The following is a 22,561-nucleotide window of genomic DNA, read 5'->3' as shown; positions in this document are numbered from 1 at the left end:
GTTTTCCAGTCGGGGCGTTGCCAGTCCCTGACTGTGTGTGGGGTAACACCGCCATGTTCGGCGGTGCTACCCCAAGGAGTGGCAAAGTGGATAAAGCCGCAAGGATGACTCACTCAGCTCGGAGAAGAGCTTTAGTTATGCCGCAAGGCGCAAACGTCGTTTGTTTTTTAACCTCACGTTCAACTTCACTGGATGTTTCGAAATAAACGTGAATTTTCCTTCACCTTTGTATGCATAGGTATTGTCGGCACCAAACAGTCTGATCTGTGACAAACTAACAACCAACTCTTGTGTGTCTTATATGAGTAGAGTTACTATTTCAGACAGCAATAACGCTACCAAGGGCGGCTGTTACAGTAAGGCTGATCTGTGGATAACACCACCATCGGTGGCGGTGCTACCCGCACATTTTTGGAGGGCGAAAAATGCAAGACTTGTTTTCAATGTCTGTAAGTAGCGAAAATTTATAATGAAGCGCTGGGAACTTTTCCAACATGTAGGAAAACATCCCTCCTTTCACATGAATGCACAAGAGCTTCGTTTTTACTACGCATCTCAGCTCGGAGAGCAGAAATGCTTTTAAGGTGGCGGTGCTCCCCCCGCTTCCCCTACTTAACTGAATCGTTTAGTAGCTTTTGATTGGGCACTGCCCACGTTGTCTGTCAAACTTTTCGTGTCAACGAGAAGAGGCTGCTGACATCGTTTGTCGCGGTTAGATAATACCAATCCACGTCTCAGTGTGGCTGCTCGATCGCACTTTCCCTGGCCCACCTCTCTCACCAGGCTAGGCTATGCCCGGCACAGCCGTCGCCTCAGTGCCTCGGGCGGTGACCCGTTCAAAGGGGCTCACAATTCGTATGGTGCCGTGGCTCTCAAACCAACACAGAACAGTGAAACGCACAGGCTTACCTTCCATATAAGGCGAACGGCCGATTCTGGCGCCGGGGCTTCATTCATGCTAAAGCGCCCAATCACAGCGCCGCATTTCAGTTAGTGTCGGGCGCAAAAACTACTATGCTCCGCCCCTCCATCACGTGACCCTGCCCTCACGTGGCCTCAGTCACGTGGTGTTTCCACTTCTTGGCGCATGGCGGCGCTAGTCTCGCAAGGGCGGTGGTAGCTTGCTCCCCCGCCGTCCGGGGGTGATGGGTAGCAAGTGCTGGTGACTGTACTAGGCAAAATACTGATGATTTTGCCCCAAAGTGGGGTTTCTACCCTTTTGAGCAAAAAACAAATGTACTGTACACTCGTGATCGTCTGGTGGTTTTATATAAGGATCCTGACGGCTGACTGAAAGATCTCCATCACTTTTCATTTTAGGCAAAACGGTCGTCATCCACTGCCACACCAAGCTTTTAGAGCACCCGATGACTGCAGTGGGGTTGGGACCGTTCTGTAGACACTCACTTGGAGAGTATGAGCTCGTTGAGAGGCGGTAGCTGCTCCTCCTCCTCCCCATCCTCTCTCCGGGGGCCGGGTAGAGGACGGGACTTGGTATCCACGGCGATCAGCGTGGGACGCTCCAGGTGCGCCTCGTCACCGGTGTAGTAGTGCAGGTCGAATCTGCGGTATAACGAGCGATACCGGGTCAGAGAACAATTGGCCTAACTTAGTGACAAAACGACTTCAAGGCGAGGGCTTGTGTTACAAATAATTTACCACATACATTGAAACTTATATTCGATATTTAGAGCGCAATTTGTGAGAAAAATCGTAAGTATCTTGTTATGCTCTCTGACTGTCCTTTCTACCTCGTAGTCTCTCGTTTGTTCTCTATTGCGTAGCCTCTCATCCATGCTCTGCCTCTGTCCTGTAGTCCGTCACCTGTGCTCCCTTGGTCCCTCACCCTACTCCCATTAGTCTCTCACCTATGCTCTGCCCCAATAGTCCCTCACCTATGCTCCGCCCTGTAGTCCCTGGTCAGCTCTCTGTTCAGGTGGAAGATGACGCCGTACTGTCCGTGGCAGCAGGTCAGCCAGATGGGCAGCAGCGGCGTCTTCAGCCGGGAGCCGACCTCTGTCCTCAGCAGGTCGGCAGCCGCTTCCTCCCACAGCAGGAAGCCCACGTCACTGCGCTCCGGCACGCCGTGCAGGGCCACCTGTCGAGTCACGTGATAACAGAGATGTAGCCTACGATACGAGAGAGTTCTAATGCACGCTGTTGTCATGGATGAGTCCGTCTAACATTTTACCTTTTTATGTTGGCATACACACTACAGGTCAGCTGTGGAATCATAAGTCTGGTGATTGGCAAAATATGCGTCAATGATCTTTTACGGCATATACTGTATCACGCATTGCAACATTTACACATTTACGGCATTACGCTGAAAATTGGGCTCCAAGCTGTGACTTACCCAGTCTCTGGTTTGGGCCCTGGCTTGCACGTGTCAAAGCTCTCGTTCACATTGGCTCAAAGCTTTGGCTCAGCTTTAGCTCTGAACTCTGTCTCACCTTGGCTCCTGCCTCGAGCTGCCGCCATACGATGCCGTTGTGCAGGTGAGGTGACGCCTGGCCGGTCAGAACCAGACTGGTGAGGCTGTGGCTCACCAGTCCACCGGAGGTCAGCAGTGACGGCTGTGCCTCACCGAGGTCATCAGAGACCCTGTGATAGGTCATAAGGGTCATCAGAGACCCTGTGATAGGTCATAAGGGTCATCAGAGACCCTGTGATAGGTCATAAGGGTCATCAGAGACTCTGTGAGCGGTCATCCGGGTTGAGACAGGTCACCCGGTCCATGAGGCACATGCAAGAGGTCACCGGGTCATCAGGTACATGTGGCAGGTCGCCAGGTCATCAGGCAAATGTGAAGTCAGCCGACACCGGCCATTTGTCATCGAGCATCCTCCCGTCAGAGTTACAGCAAACATTCGATGACGACCGGAAGGTCACCCAGACCGGAGCAGTTCATTCCAAAGGTCAGTGCTGAACTGCGCGTTTTCCAGCATCGAATTCCAAAACACCAGACACCATACAGCAGATGTTCGTTATCGGTAATAAACATTTATTTCACTTACATAGTTCTGTTATCCAACAGCCTCCCCAAATACAAAATGTAGTTTGATGAGATGCATTAGGCACCCATTTATGTGTGTAATGTGTACGTGTATATCGATACTGCATCGACTAGTTCGTTTGGTTTAGGATATGCGACATGCATCCAATAAGTAGAAATGCATCGAGTTAGTAGAAACATACATTAGGGGAGAGCGGGGCCAGTTGAAACACGGGGTCAGATCAGTGGCGGCGGAAGGTAATTTTGGATGGGGGTGCAAAGTTTTCTCAAGGGGCCCCTCTGGAAGTTTTGGGCCCCTTCAGTTTTTTTTAGTGATTAGGTATTATTGACTTATGAAAAACGAAGATTTTGGGAAACTATCCCCATGGCCCATACACACAAGTTCTGTAAAAGGTTTGAAATTGCAGTGTACCTACCCGTCTCAAATAATGAAAGCATAAAGAAGCAAATGCAGCTAGTTTTGTATCAGCTAATCTTTTAGTCTAGTCACCACCCGCAGCGTCTCAAACCACTTTTCTGGATCCGCAGTGGACCATTGAGGGCCCTACGAGACCGTTCCAAGAAGACCGTGTTTAGAAGCCCCTTGGAAACCGACCACATAGAGACTCCTCCAGAGATCTACATGACTCCCCAGACTGAATGAGCCCTCCGATCAGGGTCGGTCCCTTGAAAGTTGCTGAAAGGTTTCAGAAGGCAGTATAGGCTCGAAAGTCTTTAAGGGCTCTCAGAAACCGGCATCGGACCCCCAAAAAGCTTTTATGGAGGCCCTCCAAAGCCGGGATGGAGGCCACAGGAGCCGATGTTTAGCCTAAAGAGCCGGTATGGAAGACTGAATAGAGGAAAGGGGTCTCAGTGGGGTCTTCAGGGGCAAGCGTTTGAGCCCCAAAAGTATGTGTGGGGTCTTAGAGGCAGGTAGACCCCTGGGGTATGCATGGGGTCCCAGGAGCTCGCTTCGGCTGGCGGCTACTAGAACCAGCATGGGGATTCTTAGAAGCTGCTTAGACCCACATTTCATGGTTCATGAGTCCCAAGAGTCGATGTAAGGGCCATAAAAGCCGGTGTAGGGCCCATGGCCCCATAAGTTCCGACATTGAGACTCTCAGAGGCCGGCGACGGGGCACCAAGAGCAGATAAAGTGCCTCGACAAGCCGACATGGGGCTTGAAAATCTGTGTGGAATTCCAGGAGCCTGCGTGAGCTCTCGGAGACCTTCGTATTTCGTAAGGTCCACAAAGGTCGTTGGATCCTCTGAATCTGAACTCTGCGGGACCTTCAGAGCCCAGCATGTCTCCTGGCACCTGCCTGCGTTGAGTTGAGACCCTCCGACGCCGTCGTAGGGTTCTTCAGAGGCCAGCGCTGGCCCTTGAAGCCTTCGTTAGGCCCTCGAAGTCGTCAAGAGGGCCCTCAGAGGTCAGCACGGCCCCTGGAGCCTGCCTGCGTCGAGGCCCTCAGAGGCCGTCGTGGGGCCCTTAGACGCTAGTGTGGGCCTTTGGAGCTTGCGTTGGGTCTTAGAGACCATCGTGAGGGCCCAGAGAGGTCGTCGTCAGGGCCCTCAGCCCGTCAGGGACCGTCCTGGGGTCCTCAGAAGTTGTTGTGAGGGCCCTTAGAAGCCTTCGAGAGGGTCATCAGAGGTCGTCATGAGGGTCCTTGGCCATATTGAGGGTCTTCATGGGCCCTCAGATACCTTTGCAGGGGTCTCAGAGGCCTTGGTAAGACCGCTAGAGGCCATCTTTGTTAGGGTCCTCAATAGACCGTTGCAGAGCCCTCAGATGCCAGCATAGCTCCTGCAACCTGGTTGTGTTGGGGCCCTCAGAGGCCGTCGCTGGGCCGTCTGAAGCCAAATGGGCTCTCAGACTTGAGTTGGGTCTAGGGCCGTCACGAGGGCTCTCAGAGACCGTCGTAGAGGCCCTCAGAGGCCAGTGGGCCCCTGGAGTCCTGTGGGACCCTCAGCGGTCGTCTTGAGGGCCCTTAGTGGTCGTTATAGGGCCTCAGGGGATAGAGTTCGTCGTGAGAGCCCTCAGAGTTCATCGTAAGGGCCCTCAGAGGCCAGCGTGGCCCCTGGAGTCTCCTCGGGGCCCTGGAGTCTCTGTGGGACCCTCAGCGGTCGTCATGAGGGCCCTTAGTGACCGTTGTAGGCCCCCAGGGGACAAAGTCCTCAGGTGGGATCCCTCAGAGATCGTCATAAATGGGCCCTCTGAGGCCGTCGTGGGGGCCCTCAGATGCCGCGTGGAGCACCAAACGCTCTCGGGACACTTCTAGCCGGTGTGGGGGCCCCAAAGACTAGCATTGGGCGCTCCTGATCATAATTGGACATCCCGGATGATTCCAGATCAGTGTTCGTTTCCCGATCACTGGTTTTCAGGAGAAAATTGCATTGGATGGTGCGACGGGCCCCTTGTACGGATTTTGGGGATGCAAAAAGATATGTTTGCACCCCCATGTTTTTCGATGGGGGTGCAGCTGCACCCCCTGCACCCCCTATTCCGCCGCCACTGGGTCAGATGAAACATGGCTTTATTTTCAACAGTATGCAACATATGGCGTTGCCGACACCACTGCGCATCCGCGCTCGACCACTTCCTTTGTCAACGGCGTTTGGGCGGCAAACGGACGGTAATTTTGATTTGACACTTGTTTTTTGTGTTTTTGAGGGGCGTTTGGGAGAAGTCATTTTTATGAATATTTTGTGATATCTCATATACCTTTGTTTGCTGAAAGAAGAACTCCTGGCTCCGGAATAACACCTTATTTGGCCCTTCATTCAGCATGATGCCGTCCCTCCAGGTTCTGCGACACCTGAGCGAGCGTCATTTCAGCGAACGACATTTGAGCGAAGCCTTTTCAGCGATTATCAATTTAAGCGATTGACTTTTTCAGCGATTGTCAAGTCGGCGAATTCAATCACAGCGATTATCAACTTAAGCGAGGACCAGAATAAGCGAAACCAGATTGAGCGAATATATGGAGGTCAATGGGGGACCAATTGAGCGAACACAGTTACAGCGAAACCGAACGCGACGGAAGTCAATCATTTGCTACTTTTCCCTTGGAATACCCGCTTGGTATGTGTCATGCTTCAAGCTGCGCGCGGCAAATTAAAAATTTGCTTTTTAAGCTTGGAAACCACAAAAATATCTGGCCTCATTCTGCAACCTTGATCTGGAAATGTGGAACGTGAGAGATAGGACGATGGAAGGAATACCAAGGACCAATTATAAACTCGAGGGATGGCACAGGGGGATCCAGTCTATGTTTCAGGGACCTCACCCAAATATCTGAAAATTCGTACGTTGCTTAGGGCAAGAACAAATTTTACAACATGGGGAACTGATCCAAACTGAAGCGGGGGAATTTCGCGAAAAACAGCACAAGCAATATGAATCTCTGAACAAACGTTTGGTCATCATTATTGATTGGCAAACAGCAGGGGGGGGGGGGGGGTGAAATCGAACCGCTGAAATTTTTGAGAAATGTGGCATTAAATTTGGAGCTTAATGTCTGAACTTTGCACGTGACATCCGCCATCCAGTTCCGGATAACCAGGAAAAGTTCCGGAAACATTCGTTGTACGTACGCTCGCAAAAGAAAAAAGAAAAAATACACCGTTACGGGACGATGAAGTGTTTCGCTGAAATGACAGTCGCTCAAACTGTAGTCGACGAAATAGATGTCGCTGAAACATAGCTTTCGCTTAAATTGATAATCGCTATATTTGATAATCGCTCAATTTGATATTCGCTAAGTTGCCAGTCGCTGAAAATGGTTCGCTCAAATGACGTTCGCTCAAATGACACTCGCTAAAGTCGCTCGTACCGGTCCCTCCAGCTCGTTTGACATGTGCTTTACGGCGCGTGCGAGATGGCGGGAGCGGATGGGGTCAATTGAAACACTTCTCTGAGAGTCAGTTGAAACAGGGCCACAGGCCGTTTCAATGGACCCCGGTGACCTTTGCAATGGTTATTGTTCAGGGGCTGTAAACATTAAAGGAAATAGTCTACCTTTGAAATGAGCTTTTAAACTGAAATAGTAGTTTCATAGAGCTCAATTTTTGACCCCTTTTTCTCCAGCCTTTTGCTTGAAAGCACACTATAGCCTGAGATATTTCTCATTTTCCTCATCCGCCCATTTTACCATAGTCTATGTACTTTATGTCACCTATTATGAGGAACTTTGCACTTTTAGCTTTCCAGCGACCTATTGAATGTAGCATTTGGAAAAGTAAACCGGACAAAATATCTCCTTAAGAAAGTGGCCTTAAAGAGGAAAACATCCCATTGTTAAGGATAGGTGCAATTGACCCCATGGGCTGGTTCAATTGACCCTCGCATCGGGGTCATTTGAAACGGGCGTAGAGCTGTTTTATAAGCATGCGTTTGGCAGCAAAATATGTTTGAAACACAATTTTACATATCTAAAAATAAAGCCAAAAGAGCATATTTTTTCATGGCATTGTGCATTTTTCGATATGACAACTAGATCTCGCTGTGCATGTCAATATATAAAAAGTGGTTCAACTGGCCCCGCTCTCCCCTATGCATACCCACATAGTACGCATTCCGCGCAAGTATGGTCATGCATGTATATGTACATTAAAGAGCTGGATAACATATCTGAAGTTGAAAGATCACAGCTCAGTTAACCCGCGCCGTGCTGGGGGGGGGGGCGTTTTTACGCCCCCCCCCTCAGGTTTTTCGCGAATATCTCAAAAACGGCGGCGCGCAGCGCCGCCGTTTTTGGTACACGTGTTCCTACATCATTTCCGCACATGTTGTGAAAATTTCAGACCTAGGCCGTTCAAGGTCAGGTCACCAGGTCACGTCAAGTGATCTTACCTCAGAAAAAGTTCAAAGGCTCGCTATAGCTACACCGACTGAACGATCACTTTGAAACTTTCAGCGATTGATATGAGTAACAGTATGTATAAAATGTATATCTCGGATTTTTGATATCTGTGACCTAAGGTCAGGTCAATTTTGCGACCTCTCCATTATAAGTCAATGGGAGAAAATTGAAATGCGCCTCTTTTGGACGAATATCGTTCAAAACGCTCTCAAACATCGGTTCATAGGTAAACATGACACACTGAATAGGAAAAATGCACCTGTGACCCCTCTGTGTGCCCCTGAGGTCATCTCAGGTCATGAACGGTCGCCAGCAGTTTTTTGGCTATAACTTTTGATAGAGACGTGCTAGAGCGGTGAAAACACGTCAGATGTGTTCAGCTCGACGATACGGATCGACTGATATGCAACATGACCCTTTTCGGTCAGGTCATGACCTTGACCTGAGGTCAAATTTTCAAAATGACCTTTCAAGGTCAACAAATAGTTCATTCGACGCGTCTCGACGAGAGGAACACGATGCTGGCAAAAGTAATGTCATGGCGCTTATGAGTCAAAAGTTATTGACGAAAAAACGTTTTTCGTAAAAACGGCTATTTTTGGAGTTTTTGCCCTCTGGAGGCTAAACTGTTGACCTGAGGTCAAATCTGAGAACATTACTCAGAAAGGTCTGTAAAAGGGCTATCGAATGCGCTTTTCCGCGGCGCTGTAGCTCTATCGGTTCCCGAGATAGCCGTTGGCAGTTTCCAAAATGTTGAAATAGTCAACATTTTACCTTTGGTGACCTCTGGTGACCTGACCTTTGACCTGACCCAAAAAATGACCGAAGTGTTTTCGTCCTTATTTTTGACGCTCTTTCGATTGCCGCTTACCGCGTGTCGCTACGTGGCCCAGGAGCCGAGTTAGACGGGGGGGGCGTGAAAACGCCCCCCCCAGCACTCGGCGGAAAGTTCAGGCCACCAGCACGGCGCGGGTTAATGTAGGTATACAATTTATTTTTCCTTTTTTGCAAACAGCAAGGGCTGCAACAGGCCAGAGTTTCACGCCGAGATGGACCACACAAACTTTAGCCATGGACCACAGACTCTCCCTTGACCTTGTAGCAGTTATGACAACCGACTGAGTTCATGTAAAGCCGTCTGGTTTGTCAGTTTGCCCGTCGGCACGATGGCGAGTGGCGGTGTGGTGCGACTCTCTGCCGAGCACATTCCCTCGCTGGTGACCCGGCTGGCCAGCTATGGCGCCCTCAGTCTGCAGACGCGCACCGTGCTCCGCCTGCTGCGCGCGCGCATCAACCCGGCGCCGTTCCGGCTGTTGGCCGCCGGCACCGAGGGCGCCGACCTGGTGACGGTGACGGCCATGGAGATGACGCCCGGCCGCGCCGTGCTGGACGTCTGCGGCCCGGAGAGCGCGGCCGGCCGGCGGCGGCTCGACAGCCTGCTGCGGGCGCCCGAGCTGGCGGAGCTCTGGCAGCGGCCCGTCAGGGTCGAGTTCATGGCAGAAGGCCTGGCTGATGTGTTTAGGACGGCTGCAGAGCCTCACGGCCTCAGACGAATCGTGGATATGAACGAGACGCTGCGGCTTTTCGTCCGGCCTGACGACCTGCCCGACCCGCTGCCGGTCCACCAGACTGGACTGGAGGTCCGCTCGCTGGAGCAGCGCCACCTCGCCAAGGTGGAGAATCGATGGTGGTACAGCCGTGAGTTATACCAAGACATATCGGCAATGATAGAGGTCGGCCAGCGGGCAGGCCTGGCCGTCGGCATGTTTCTAACAGAACCTGACGAGACGCAACCAGACATTTCACTCGACGAGCCTATCTCTTGGTCTCTCGTGAACGCTTACGGGGCCATGAGCATAGGCTACACAGAACCTGGTTTCCGCGGCCAAGGTCTACAGGCAATGGTACTTCAGGAGCTGGTCCGCCGCTGCCGACGACAGGAATTACCATGTTACGGATACACCAGCGATACGAACGAGTCACAGCTGCAGAATATCGCGCTGTGCGGGTTGGAACCCAAGCACGTGACGACACGGCTTTGTTACGAAACTGACAAACCGTGAGCGATAGAGGCATCGTCGTTCTCGGGTGGTTTTAATGGCATTTGTTTTTCAATCGGTAGGGGGGGGTGGTTGCCATCCCCCCGCGCCATTTCGTTCCTGTTGGAGATAGAGCTTAGCGGTAAGGACCAAAAAGATTCTTTGGGAAGAGACAAATCCAATGATACCCAGTTTTACCTTCTCAGGTCAGTCATTGACCTTCCAGGTCAGGTCAAACTAAAAAATGTTGTTATTTTGGGTCACCGTTGGATATCAAGTGCGCTGCTTATCATACACCGATGACGATGCGGTTTTCTGGTGCCAAGCCAGCTAGAACCTCTTTGCCACACTACCCGACCAGGTTTTTGCTGCTGAGGTCATTTCAGGTCAAGTTAGGTCAAGGTCAATTATATGTGTTTGTATGTCTGTGTGTGTCTGTGTGTATACTGATGTGTGCACCGATTGTTTATGTGTCCATATTACATGAAATCATGATCTGAGAAGCCTTTACCAAAAATGCAGTCAAAAAACTTCACAAAAAGTAAATTCCGCTTGCCTAAAACGCAATTATCTTAGATGACCTAGGTTGACCTTGACCCTGACCTTGACATCTGTACATCGTCGAGCAACATGTTCCATGATAGGTGGGAGGTAAGACTGGCAAAAAAGGCCGAAATCAAGGTGTCAAAAGCTCACAAGGCCCATAGCCAACGCAAGATGTTGAGAATTGGCCATTTGGGTCATGACATGACCTGAAAAACAAAGTCATATCTCCGAAAACAAAAACCACAGAAACTTGAAAGTTTCAGTGAACATCAAGAAAGGATAGAAGAGCAGGTATACGAAAAATCAGTCTTCTAGCTCTAAAGATGTTGAGTGCAGAGCAGAAAGACTACCTGAGGGGTGGCAACCCCCCCCCCCCCCATGTGCGGGCGAGGGTTAATCTCTTTGTGTGGTTTGGTTTAATCTCACGTGTGTGGTTTGGCTTGGTAAAAATCGTCCATTTGTAACGAAGTGTGACTTCTTCGAAGGGAAGCATTTGTTGCCTGCTTCAAACTTGTTTATCCCTAGTTTTTTATAGGCATCAACCACTGGCATCAACAATATCCAGTATCCACCGTCCAGGAGCCCAACTGATTCGATAGGTCCTCCGGGTGACCTTCTAAACCAGAATGCTTCTGGACGCCAGGCGCCAAGCTGGTGCCTATAAAAAGCACAGGATAAACAAGCATTGGATTCACTTGAACGTGACCTCATTTAGCCGATGCTGCGACAGACGGCTGCTCACTGTTTAGTGTTTGGTGCGTCCGCTGCGCCTGCTACCTTCTACTGTCAAGTGAAGGTCAAATACCGCAACGTTACGGTTTGTTAGGATCATTATGGGCATTAGGCTGTTGCCGCTTCGTTATACTGTTATGCGCTCATAAAAATACAACGCTGCTTGTTTCGTATGTGGAAAGGATGTTTTACGTCACCTGGCTTGCATATACCTATCGACAACCAACAGGCGGTGATCGGTCGGTAAATGAGGTTGACTTCGTAAGGAACTGAACGGTGATTCGGGTTGCATGGTTTTTAAAGATAACTAAATTATGCTCTTATAATCCTTATAATAATCTCAAATGAGATGCGGCCCAGCTCTTTGAATTCGTAAATTAACCCTCGCCAGCCGAGGGGGGGGGGCGGGTGCCGCCCCCCCCCCATAGGGTTTTTTCGCGATAGCTCCGAACACGCTGGCGATAGAGAGCTGAAACTTGGCATACCTGACCTTTGATCCAAGTCGGATCTTTTGACGCCAACCGCATTTTTGGGTCAGGTCAGGTCACTGACCTATGACGTCATAAGTGAACCTCTGCACGGTCTTCAGATGTCGCAACTTCGCAACGCCCTCACTGCCAGAGGAGATGTCACAGGGAAATGAAACTTGCAGGATCTAGTATCCATTATGAGTCTCACAATTTTTATATCTCGGATTTTTCCTAAAGGTCATATGAGGTCAGGTCATTTTCGTAACCTCACCATTATAAGTCAATGGGGAAAAATGAAAACTGCTATTCTGGCGCCGGGAACGATCTCCAACTATCTCAAGCACACAGAATCGTGATTTGATGCACTCCTTGCAAGGTTAGATGCGTCACTTTTGCAATGTTGACCTTGCGTGACGTCATTTATGACGTCATCAAGGTCATATTAGTTTTTCGTTAATAACTCCCGATCGAATTGAGCTAGCGAGTCGAGAAAGCCACCAATGGACTCAGGAAGACCTGCCGAATCGAATGATATGCGACATGACCTCTTTCGACCAACTTCATGACCTGGGGGTGCTGACCTGACCTTGACCTGAGGTCAACACCCTGAGTTGACCTGACCCGAAAAAAGTGTATCATTCGACGCGCCTGAGCGAGGTGAACACGATGCTGCCAGAATCGCGGCTCTGCGGCCGTTTTTTGCGAAGTTATTCACCAAAAACTGAACCATACCCTGGGGCACTTGACCTGACCTCAGAGGTCACCGGTGTTATGCGCATAAGCATTGGCGGAGGGAGATTCCTTCGCGTTGGTGTATGTGTGCTGCCATACGCGTCTGTGGCCAGCTGAGCTGGCACTCACTTGATCTGTGTTGGTCGCGAGAGGAAGAATACACCTGTGTGCGCAAGACGGACGACTCTTCGGATCCCTGAACAGTGAGGACCACTGCACAGATCATAACATGGCGCAGCCGACAGTAAAACCGAAATAACATACTTCGTAGATTTTATATATTTTGGAATGTGGTCTATGTTTGAGTGTCCGCCGTCTGGAACGTTCGCTTGGTGCCTCAATCGCCTGAGGCACTGAAGGCGCCAACTGTTGAAATGTCAAGCGTATAACAAGTCGGTGTGCCAGCGGCCGTAATGTGAGTGGCTGCTTGGTGAAGTGGTATGATGCCTGCCTGGTAGCGGGTAGGTCGCTGGTTCGAACCCCAGCGGGTCACTTGGCCCTGTACGCGGGAGCAGCTTTTTCGCCCACCGACAATATCGCACTCTACCTCTCGCAAGTCACAACCATAAGAGCGAGTGTTCCCACGACTCTAGTGACTGTAATCAAGACTCGACTCTTGTCTGTTTCCAGTTTGTCATGCCTCCAAAGAAGTCCCCTCAGAAGAAGGAGAAACCATCGTCGGCATCTGGCGAGGAGTTTTTCCCAGAGTGGGTGGCCGCTCTCCTGGAGTCGCAGCGCCACCATGCGGAACGACAAGAACAGCGGTATGAGGAACAAGTTGAGCGGCTGGAGCGTCAACATCAGGAGCAGATTCAGCGTCTATCTCAGATTATCTCCCAATCCGCCAACCCCAGCACAGCTGGAGCCGACAGTGCTCCACCTGACGATGCTGCGGCGTCAGCCGCCCGTGCTGGCACCGGTGGAGCGGAAGGTCCTGCCGTGAGAGCAGCCCATCCGCCAGAAAAACTCAGCCGCGACATCTCACTGCGGACGTTCAAGAGCTGGCGTCAGGCCTGGAGAGATTACGCCACGCTCGCGAGACTCAACAAGCTGGCGCCACCTGAGCAGATCGCCTGTCTTCGCTCGTGTTTCACTGATGAAATGCGCGCCACACTGGAGCACGTCATCGGTGACGTCGACAGCAGCCCAGAGGATGTTCTCGACAAGGTCGGAAAATACCTCAGGAGTCAGCGAAACGTTGCGCTAGATCGGGTGCTCTTTGAAGAACGTCGCCAACAAGAAGGCGAATCATTTGACTGCTTCTTCATAGCACTGAAGGAACTGGCGGGAGAAGCCGAACTATGCAACCAGTGCATAGAGGACAGACTCACTACGCGCATCGTCTCTGGGATCCGTGATTCGGAGGCACGTCGACAGCTGCTCGCCATGAGACCGTTCCCGACACTCCAAGCTGCGGTGGATAAGTGTCGTTCCATCGAAATCAGCAAGTCCAATGAAGTCGATCTGGATGGCAAGGCGAGCCAAACAGTTGGACGGCTGTCACAACAGCGGACAGGTGCATCGAAGTCGTCGTTTGCTCCCCTCAGACGGTTTGAGAAATGTGGTTTCTGTGGCGATGACGGTCATGAATCGCAAGAGCAGTGCCCAGCTTGGGGTAAATAATGCGAACAATGTGGGAAGAAAAACCACTTGGGAGTGGCCTGTCGGCAGAAGAGGATTGATCCCCGCACACGACCGGTCAACACACCAAGACGGGAGAAACGACCAACGCAGCCTGCTTTGCGTCAAATCATGCTCGCTGATGTCGTCAGAGAGAAGAGCTGTCGCAAGGCCCCCACTGTAGGTGTGCAGATCCTCAGACCATTCGATCGATCCTCGCGAGGTGTGATTGAGGCAGTGCCAGACTCTGGCGCAGAAGCATCCGTGATCGGGTCATCACAGCTGGCCGACCTCGGTCTGCAGCGCGCCGATCTGCGTCCTTGCGACCAAGAGACGATCCGCACCGCCAATGGACAGACAATGTCATGTCTGGGGATTTTTCCAGCAACATTCAAGATTGGCAGTCGGGAGGCACACGATGATGTATACGTATTCGATGACATACAGACCCCACTGATGTCATGGTATGCGTCTCTGGATCTGGGGATCCTTCCCGAAAATTATCCCACGCCTCAAGCTCCTCAGGCGAAGTTTGTGAAGACAATCGATCTTGATCAGGTCTCCATCCCGCTGCGAGAATCCTCTGCTTCAGGTGAAAGCGAGAAGAGGCAAGTTCCAAGTGAACGGAGCAATGGTACCGAAGCAACAGCTCGCCCTCAGTATCAGGCAGACGACAAGCGAGTCAAAGACCGCATACAAAGAATGAAGAAACAACTTTTGGAGGAGTATTCCGACGTTTTCGCTACTCATGACGAGTTGAAACCAATGGATGGTCTTCCCGTCCATATCCATCTCCAGAAAGACGCGAAGCCATATGCTGTACACACGGCGAGAGACATTCCGATAGCATGGAGAGACGCAGTCAAGAAGGAGCTGGAGGACATGGTTCGCAGGGGGATCATCGCACCGGTCGGCGACGTCCCTTCCAGCTGGTGCAGCCCTCTGGTGATCGTCCCGAAGCACAATGGTCAACCACGACTGTGTGTGGACTACACCATGCTTAACAAGCAAGTCCAACGCCCCCTGCACCCAATGAGAACTCCAAAGGATGCAGTGTCTTCACTCCCTTCTGGAGCCCAGTTCTTCTCCACTCTCGATGCCGCTAATGGATATTGGCAGCTACCGCTAGACGAGGACAGCCAAAGTCTGACGACTTTCATCACCCCATGGGGAAGATTCAAGTTCCTGAGAACACCGATGGGACTCAACTCCACAGGCGACTCCTACTGCAGAAGAGGTGACGTTGCCCTGGATGGCATCAGCAACATCTCCAAAGTTGTTGATGACATCATCGTCGCCGATGCCAGCCTGGATGCCCACGTCGCCAGAGTCCGGTCAGTCCTCGAAAGATGTCGCCAACACGGCATCACTCTTCGGCCGGAGAAATTTCACTTCGCGCAGTCTGAAGTGAAGTATTGTGGCTACGTCGTCTCTCCTGACGGTAAAACTGTGGATCCAGGCAAGCTGGCAGCCATTGCAAACTTCCCCACACCGTCCAATATCACAGATTTACGATCGTTTATGGGCCTCGTGCAACAGCTGAATGACTTCACGCCGAGTATCGCAAGGGCAGCTGAAACTCTCCGGGGCTTACTGCGACCGAAGAACGTCTTCAATTGGACAGAAGCACACGAAGAGGCATTTAATGCGGTAAAAATGGCGCTACTCGACGCCAACTCACTGGCCCACTTCGACCCGGCTCTTCCTACCGCACTTCTGACGGACGCGGCTCGATTAAAGGGAGTGGCTTACGCACTGATGCAGCAACATGAGGGAAGCTGGAAAGTGGTGCAGTGTGGTTCCCGATTCTTAAGTGACGCCGAGTCCAGGTACGCAGTAGTCGAGCTGGAGCTCTTGGCCATCGTCTGGGCTCTTCAAAAGTGTCGAACCTTCTTGATGGGACTCCAACACTTCGAGGTAGTGACGGACCATAAGCCCCTTATTCCCATTTGGAATGACTACACGATGGATTCTGTGGAAAATCTCCGGTTGCAGCGACTCAAGGAAAAAACGAGCATGTACTCGTTCAAGGCCACGTGGCGTCGAGGGAAACAGCACGCTATCCCGGATGCATTGTCACGATCTCCAGTCTCTTCGCCGACCTCAGAGGATGCTGCGATCGTGCAAAGCATTGATCTTCACGTCGGCGCCATCCAGCGGGCTTCAGACATGCAGCTCTCTCAGCTGCGAGACACCGCAAAGGCAGATCATCAGTATGCAGCCCTGGTTGACATGGTCTTGGAAGGATTTCCAAGCAACAAGTCCGACATTCCCAGTCATCTACTGCCGTTTTGGAAAGTGAGACACGATCTCTGCGTGGATGATGGCATTGTCTTGAAAGGAGCGCAGCTCGTCATTCCACAGCAGGAGCGGTGCAACGTGTTGGCTCGTCTTCATGATGCACATCAAGGCATCGAACGAACGAAGAGACGGGCGAGGCAAGTGGTCTGGTGGCCAGGAATATCAACGGACATCAAAAACACCGTCCAAGGATGCCAGCTATGTCAAGAACGACTACCAAGTCAGAAGCGTGAGCCGCTGATGACGGACCCCCCACCTACTCGAGTGTTTGAAGAAGTTGCTGCAGACATCTTCAGTCACGCTGGGCGATCTTTTTTGGTATATGTCGACAGACTTTCCGGGTGGCCTGTTGTGCATGTGTTCCCAGCGGGTGACACAACCTCAAGGCAGGTCATTCGAGCGTTGCGTCAGAACTTCGTGATGCTCGGTGTTCCTGTAACGCTGCGCTCAGATGGCGGCCCTCAATTCAGCAGCCGAGTCTTCGGAGACTTCGTGCGGAGGTGGGGAGTTAAGCATGTGATGTCATCTCCCCACTTCCCACAGTCCAACGGTTTGGCAGAGTCAGCCGTCAAATCCCTGAAACAGCTCGTTGCAAAAACCACCGTCGACGGCAACTTAGACGATGAAAGGTTTGACCGGGGTCTTTTGGAGTTGCGCAACAGTCCACGTGAGGGCGGCCAGTCTCCAGCCCAAGTGGTACTGGGTCATCCACTCCGAAGCTGTGTTCCAGCTCATCACCGAAGTTTTGCTCCAGAATGGCAGGCTTCAGCAGCGAAGTGTGATCAGGCGAATGCAGAGAGGCGCCGTAGGACAGAAGAAACCTACAACCGTTCTGCGTCTCCTCTTCTTCCGCTGAAGATCGCCGATGAAGTCCGCCTGCAGAACCCTCTCTCCAGGATGTGGGACCGCACAGGCGTGGTCGTGGGAATCGGTCGTCACAGAGATTACCACATCAAGCTGCCGAGTGGGCGAGTCTGCTGGAGAAACCGACGCTTCATCAGGCCTCTCCATCCATCTCTTCCCGGCGGTCCATCTAACTCGTCCTCCGTCTGTGTTGCGGACGAGGCAATGCCTCCACCACGTCGCAGTGCGCGTGCGCGCCACCCACCGAACAGGTATCGTCCTGCTCCGTGATCTGTGTTATGCCGTACGGTCAATGCCATGTTATGCCGGGGAGATGTTATGCCGTACGTTCAAGAGGACTCTGTGACCTGTTCGCTGTGATGCGTAGTGTCCCGTATTCGCTTACGTGTTTCCGTTTATGTTGGAACACTGTGCTTTGTCTGGGCAGAACGATTTGTTTTTGTTTGTCTCACTACTTGTTAGCTCTCCCAGTGCGCCAAGACCGCTGCATTATTCAGATAAGCATTGGCGGAGGGAGATTCCTTCGCCAATGCTTATGCGCATAACAACCGGTTGACCTAGGACCTTAAAATCGGGTACCAATCTCTGCGTCTCGTAACGGCGCACACGCTCGTTTTTTCCGCGACGCGCTAGCTCCACCAGGGGCGAAACGGCGAGGGGGGGTCGTACCCGTCCCCCCCCCTCGGCCGGCGCGTATGTAGAAAACCAATAGGTCTGGCGAGGGTTAACCCGCGCCCCACTGGGGGGGGGCTATTTATAGCCCCCCTCCCGTTTTTCTGCAATAACTTCCAAGCCGCTTGACGGATCGACGCCAAACTTACAGTACCTTCGGCTGCATCAATTTGACACCTTGTGTCAAAATTTGAACTTCGTAGCTACCATAGGTCGGCCGGAAATGACGTCAGAGTGACGTCATGTTCGTCCGATTTCGACGCAAAACATTGAACCACGGCAATCGCTCCCAAGAGCTCAGTTTTTAAGCTAGATCCAATTTCTTTGCATGAAAGGACTCAGAATTGACCGCGCTATCAAACTGCTATCTCGAATTTTCACAATTTTGAAAATTTCGAAAATTTGATATAATAATATTCAAAATTTGTATTTTTATATTTTTTTTTTTCAAAAAGTTTTTGACTTTTCGAAAAAACCGGAATATATGTGACAGAACGCATGATTATGACTAACTCTAGCAAGTTTTAGCTAAATATCTTCAAAAATGGCCAAGTTATACGCATTATTGCAAAAAATTCACAATTATTAATTTTTCAAATCAATTTTTCAGTACGTATTTGACATCGTACACCAATATAAATGGCACCATCGTGTTCCTGAGCTCAAACTGCATCCAATAGACACCTTATTTGTTGAAAAATTTTAACTTTAAAATTTGACCTTTTTTGACCTGAAAGTGACCTGACCTAAGCTAAATTCGACTCAAAATGACCTCGAATGACACAAACGACATCAGATTCGAAATCTATGGCCTAAATGGACCATAAAACATGTGTCACGTGACCGATGCATGATAAAATATTTTCGTGACCTGTGATGACCTGACCTTGACCTGAAAATGAAAGTAAAAGCTTGGTACCCTCAGGGTATCTAGAGCATCTGTTTACGAGTGTGTGTACCAAAAATGAGCCTGATCTGACTTTTAAGACGGCGGCCAGAGCCCAAAATGTGAACAAGCCAAAATGCTAATAATTTTTACTTTGACCTGACCTGTGACGTCATCGGTGACCTCGAGGTCAATGAAATTAGGTTTCGCTCGACAGTTTTTCCGGGGCTATCAGACGCCGTTTGAATTTTGACGATCGGCCCAGTAGTTTCGGAGTTAGGAGGGGGGCTATGAATAGCCCCCCCCCCAGTAGGGCGTGTTATATATAATACTGAACGAGGCCGGTGTAAATAAATTTTCAAGACCGAGGTCCTTACTGGATTTTTGAACGAGGCCGAAGGCCGAGTTCAAAAATCAGTAAGGACTGAGGTCTTGAAAATTTATCACCGGCCGAGTTTGGTATGTATTTTACTGTATGCCAACGATAAATTTATTTTCTGGACCGAAGCTCTTAGCCGACTTAGGAACGAGACCATCCCAAAATGTTGGCTTAAGTGCATTCTGGTAATACATTTTTGACCGTGGTCAATTTGCTTACACCAGTTATTACCACACCCCTCTGGCTAATGTATTTGAATAGGCCAGGCATACAGTAATACACAGACCCCAGTGGGGCGCGGGTTAACGTTTGTAAACTTCTCGTATGTGACAGGACACTGAAATATTTGCCGCCAAGGTATACCTACTTCTAGCTATTTTTAACAAGGCTGATATTCGCGTTGAGCCGTAAAAAATCGCACGTTGGCTAAGCCTTTCGGCTAAGCCTTTCGGTTATTCTCCAGGCGAAATGCGCACACTGACGTTTTCAGCTGAAACCCTGATTCCCGAATCTAACAATGACTTAGGAATGTGTAGGTACTGATGAGAAATAATAAAGTTATAAATAATCAAAAGATGTACATGTTGAAAAACAGCTTACAATGATAATTTGAATTCACAGGCAGATAAGTCGCATCACGACGAAATCACAGGCAGAATCAAACAAACACTTCTCTCCATCGACGAGCGCAGTCTCAGCACCACATTGTGATCACTCGGTGACAAAGCGAACACGGGTCACCGCGTGTCTTCTCTCCATTCCGAATGTAGAGAATATCTTGAGCGCTGGCTCATTCGTATCGTTCGTATATCCGTAGCACGGCATCCCTAGTCGGCGTAGGCGTCGAATAAGCTCGGGTATGATTATGTTCTGTAACCCACGGCCGCGAAACGCAGACTCCGTGTAGCCAAAACTGGTGGCGCCGTAGGCGTTTATCACGGACCACGCAACCGGCTCGTCAGCTGGAATATCGGAATGTGCTTCGTTACGCTCCTTTAGAAATAGTCCGATGGCAAGACCTGCCCGCTGACCGGCATCTATCATAGCAGGAACATCATGGAAAATGTCGCGGCTGTACCACCAGCGCTCTTCCACCTTGGCGAGGTGGCGCTGCTCCAACGAGCGGACCTCCAGTCCTGGCTGGTGGACCGGTGGCGGGTCGGGTAGCTTGTCAGGTCGAACAAAAAACCGCAGCGTTTCGTTTACATCCACGACTCGTCTAAGGCCGTGACACTCTGCAGCCCTACTGAGCACATCAGCCAGGCCCTCTGCCATGAACTCGACCCTGACGGGCCGCCGCCAGAGCTCCGCCAGCTCGGGCGCCCGCAGCAGGCTGTCGAGCCGCCGCCGGCCGGCCGCGCTCTCCGGGCCGCAGACGTCCAGCACGGCGCGGCCGGGCGTCATCTCCATGGCCGTCACCGTCACCAGGTCGGTGCCCTCGGTACCGGCGGCCAACAGCCGGAACGGCGCCGGGTTGATGCGCGCGCGCAGCAGGCGGAGCACGGTGCGCGTCTGCAGACTGAGGGCGCCATAGCTGGCCAGCCGGGACACCAGCGAGGGAATGTGCTCGGCAGAAAGTCGCACCACGCCGCCACTCGCCATGGTAGCACAAAGCCAACTGGACAAGGTCAGGCAGCCGTGTGTAAACTGTAGACCGAGCTCGTGGTTGCAGAGGCGAGGCGAGGGAACGAAATCGGTCGGGATGGTAAGTACTGTTCCAATGTGTATTGTACTTGAAGGTTGCGGATTGCACAATGTATTCAACATATAAAATGTGAAGTGTGCTACCGCGCTCTTGTTTGGTTTTAGTTATAAGTTATAACATACCTATATTTGATTGGTGTTAACCGTTCGGTGCACGATGTAAACTGTAGGTATGTTGCAATAAATACATGCGTCGGTGTCCTCATTGTGTATGACCGCCCATTAGCTCAGCTTTGCGCTTCCGCTTGTCCAATTTTAACCAACCTCCGACGACTGCATACCTAAATGAATTAGGAAAATTACGGCAGGTTATCCTTTTGAGAGCGCCTGCCCCTCATGGCTATGCAAATGCATGGTAAATAAACTGTACGCTGAACACGCCTGACGGCAAAATAATCATGCGTCGATAGCAAGATGCTACATAAATGCTCATAACATGCATATTTCATATTTTTTACTTTCATATCAGTATCTTGAAAAAGTACCTTCTTGAAAAAGGTACCAAATGACGCCGAATTTATACGGACTTTTCTTGTTCACAACCGGCTCGGGAACACGATGAATATGTCATCTAAGCGATTTTTTATTTAAAAGTTATTTCCGATGACTGAAGCAAAATGTCGCCAGGCAATTAACCCGCGCATGACTGGGGGGGGGGAGGAGGGGGCTCTACAGAGCCGCCCCTCCCGTTTTTCTGTAACATTTTCTAAATCACTGGACGTATCGACACGAAACTTGCCCCCTCCCCCCCCCCCCCCCAGCGGCCGGTGGGTGGCGCGGAGGCCCAGCGGCCGCCGGGTTAACAGCTGCAAAATAGACTCAAATGACACAGGTGACACTATTTTCGAATTATATGGCTGAAATGGGCCATAAAATCTGTGCCACATGACCGATACATGCTATAAAATTCCCATGAGCTAAGATGACCTGGCTTTGCTCTGAAAAATTCGAAGTGCAAGTTCGTTACGCTCAGGGTATCTGAGGCATATATCAAGGAGTGCGTAAACTAAAAATGAGCCTGTTCGGACTTGTTAGCCGGCGGCCAGAGCCTAATTGTGAACAAGCCAAAATGCTAATAACGTTTAATTTTACCTCACCTGTGGCGTCATCGTTGACCTTGATGTCAAAGTAATTAGGTTTTGCTCGACAGTTTTCCAGGGTTTTCAGACGGTGTTTGAATTTTGATGATCGGCCCAGTAGTTTCGGAGATAGGAAGGGGGCTCTAAAGGGGGCTCTGTAGAGCCCCCTCCCCTCTCAGTCACTCGCGTTATGGAAAATGCCCCTGTCATGCGCAGGTAAAACGTCTAAGTTATGAGTACCAAAATAAATCAAAGATGCTATCAAAAATAATTTCGGACTCAACCATATTGGTTGTAACCTCCTGGCTCAGCATATAGGGCCACAGGCGTTAGAATTAGTAGCAGGGAAGGGGTTACGACCTTCCCCCCCCCCGGTATCTCGAGATCATACTGGCCGATTTTTAAAATTTAAGCGGCAATCGATACCTAAATTCCTATCTGATTCCAGTGGCGGATACAGGGGAGGGCAAATAGATAGGGCAATTACCTCTCCCAAATGGCATAATTTTAACATTAAGCCTATGGACGGCGCATGGAAAGAACCGATAAATTATTATTGTTTGCCCCGCCAGAAACTCTAAGTTGGATCCGCCAGTGTCCGCTCCACTGGATGATAAATTAAAATTCGAATTAAGGTAGGCAGGGAGGTAAATTCTAGTAGTATTTCATCTATCGCTATT

The 22,561-nt window shown here is 50.7% G+C and overlaps 1 protein-coding gene across 1 annotated transcript in view; it reads right to left on the bottom strand.

Moving 5' to 3' along the window:
* The window catches only part of LOC122371363 (inactive ubiquitin carboxyl-terminal hydrolase MINDY-4B-like), a 36,495-nt gene that overhangs the window by 9,742 nt on the left and 4,192 nt on the right, over positions 1 to 22,561 (bottom strand). Inside the window, exons 2-4 of the mRNA XM_043347631.1 lie at positions 2,454 to 2,604; positions 1,896 to 2,098; positions 1,408 to 1,563 (exon numbers count right to left, since the gene is read on the bottom strand). Of these exons, the coding sequence (XP_043203566.1) occupies positions 1,408 to 1,563; positions 1,896 to 2,098; positions 2,454 to 2,604 (510 nt within the window). The remainder of the gene's footprint in view (positions 1 to 1,407; positions 1,564 to 1,895; positions 2,099 to 2,453; positions 2,605 to 22,561) is intronic.

This window comes from Amphibalanus amphitrite, unplaced genomic scaffold, assembly GCF_019059575.1.
Source record: "Amphibalanus amphitrite isolate SeventyFive unplaced genomic scaffold, NRLGWU_Aamphi_draft 001235F_arrow, whole genome shotgun sequence".
NCBI lineage: Eukaryota > Metazoa > Arthropoda > Thecostraca > Balanomorpha > Balanidae > Amphibalanus > Amphibalanus amphitrite.
The sequence above is the reverse complement of the archived record's forward strand: the minus strand, read 5'-3'. Positions and strand labels throughout refer to the sequence as shown.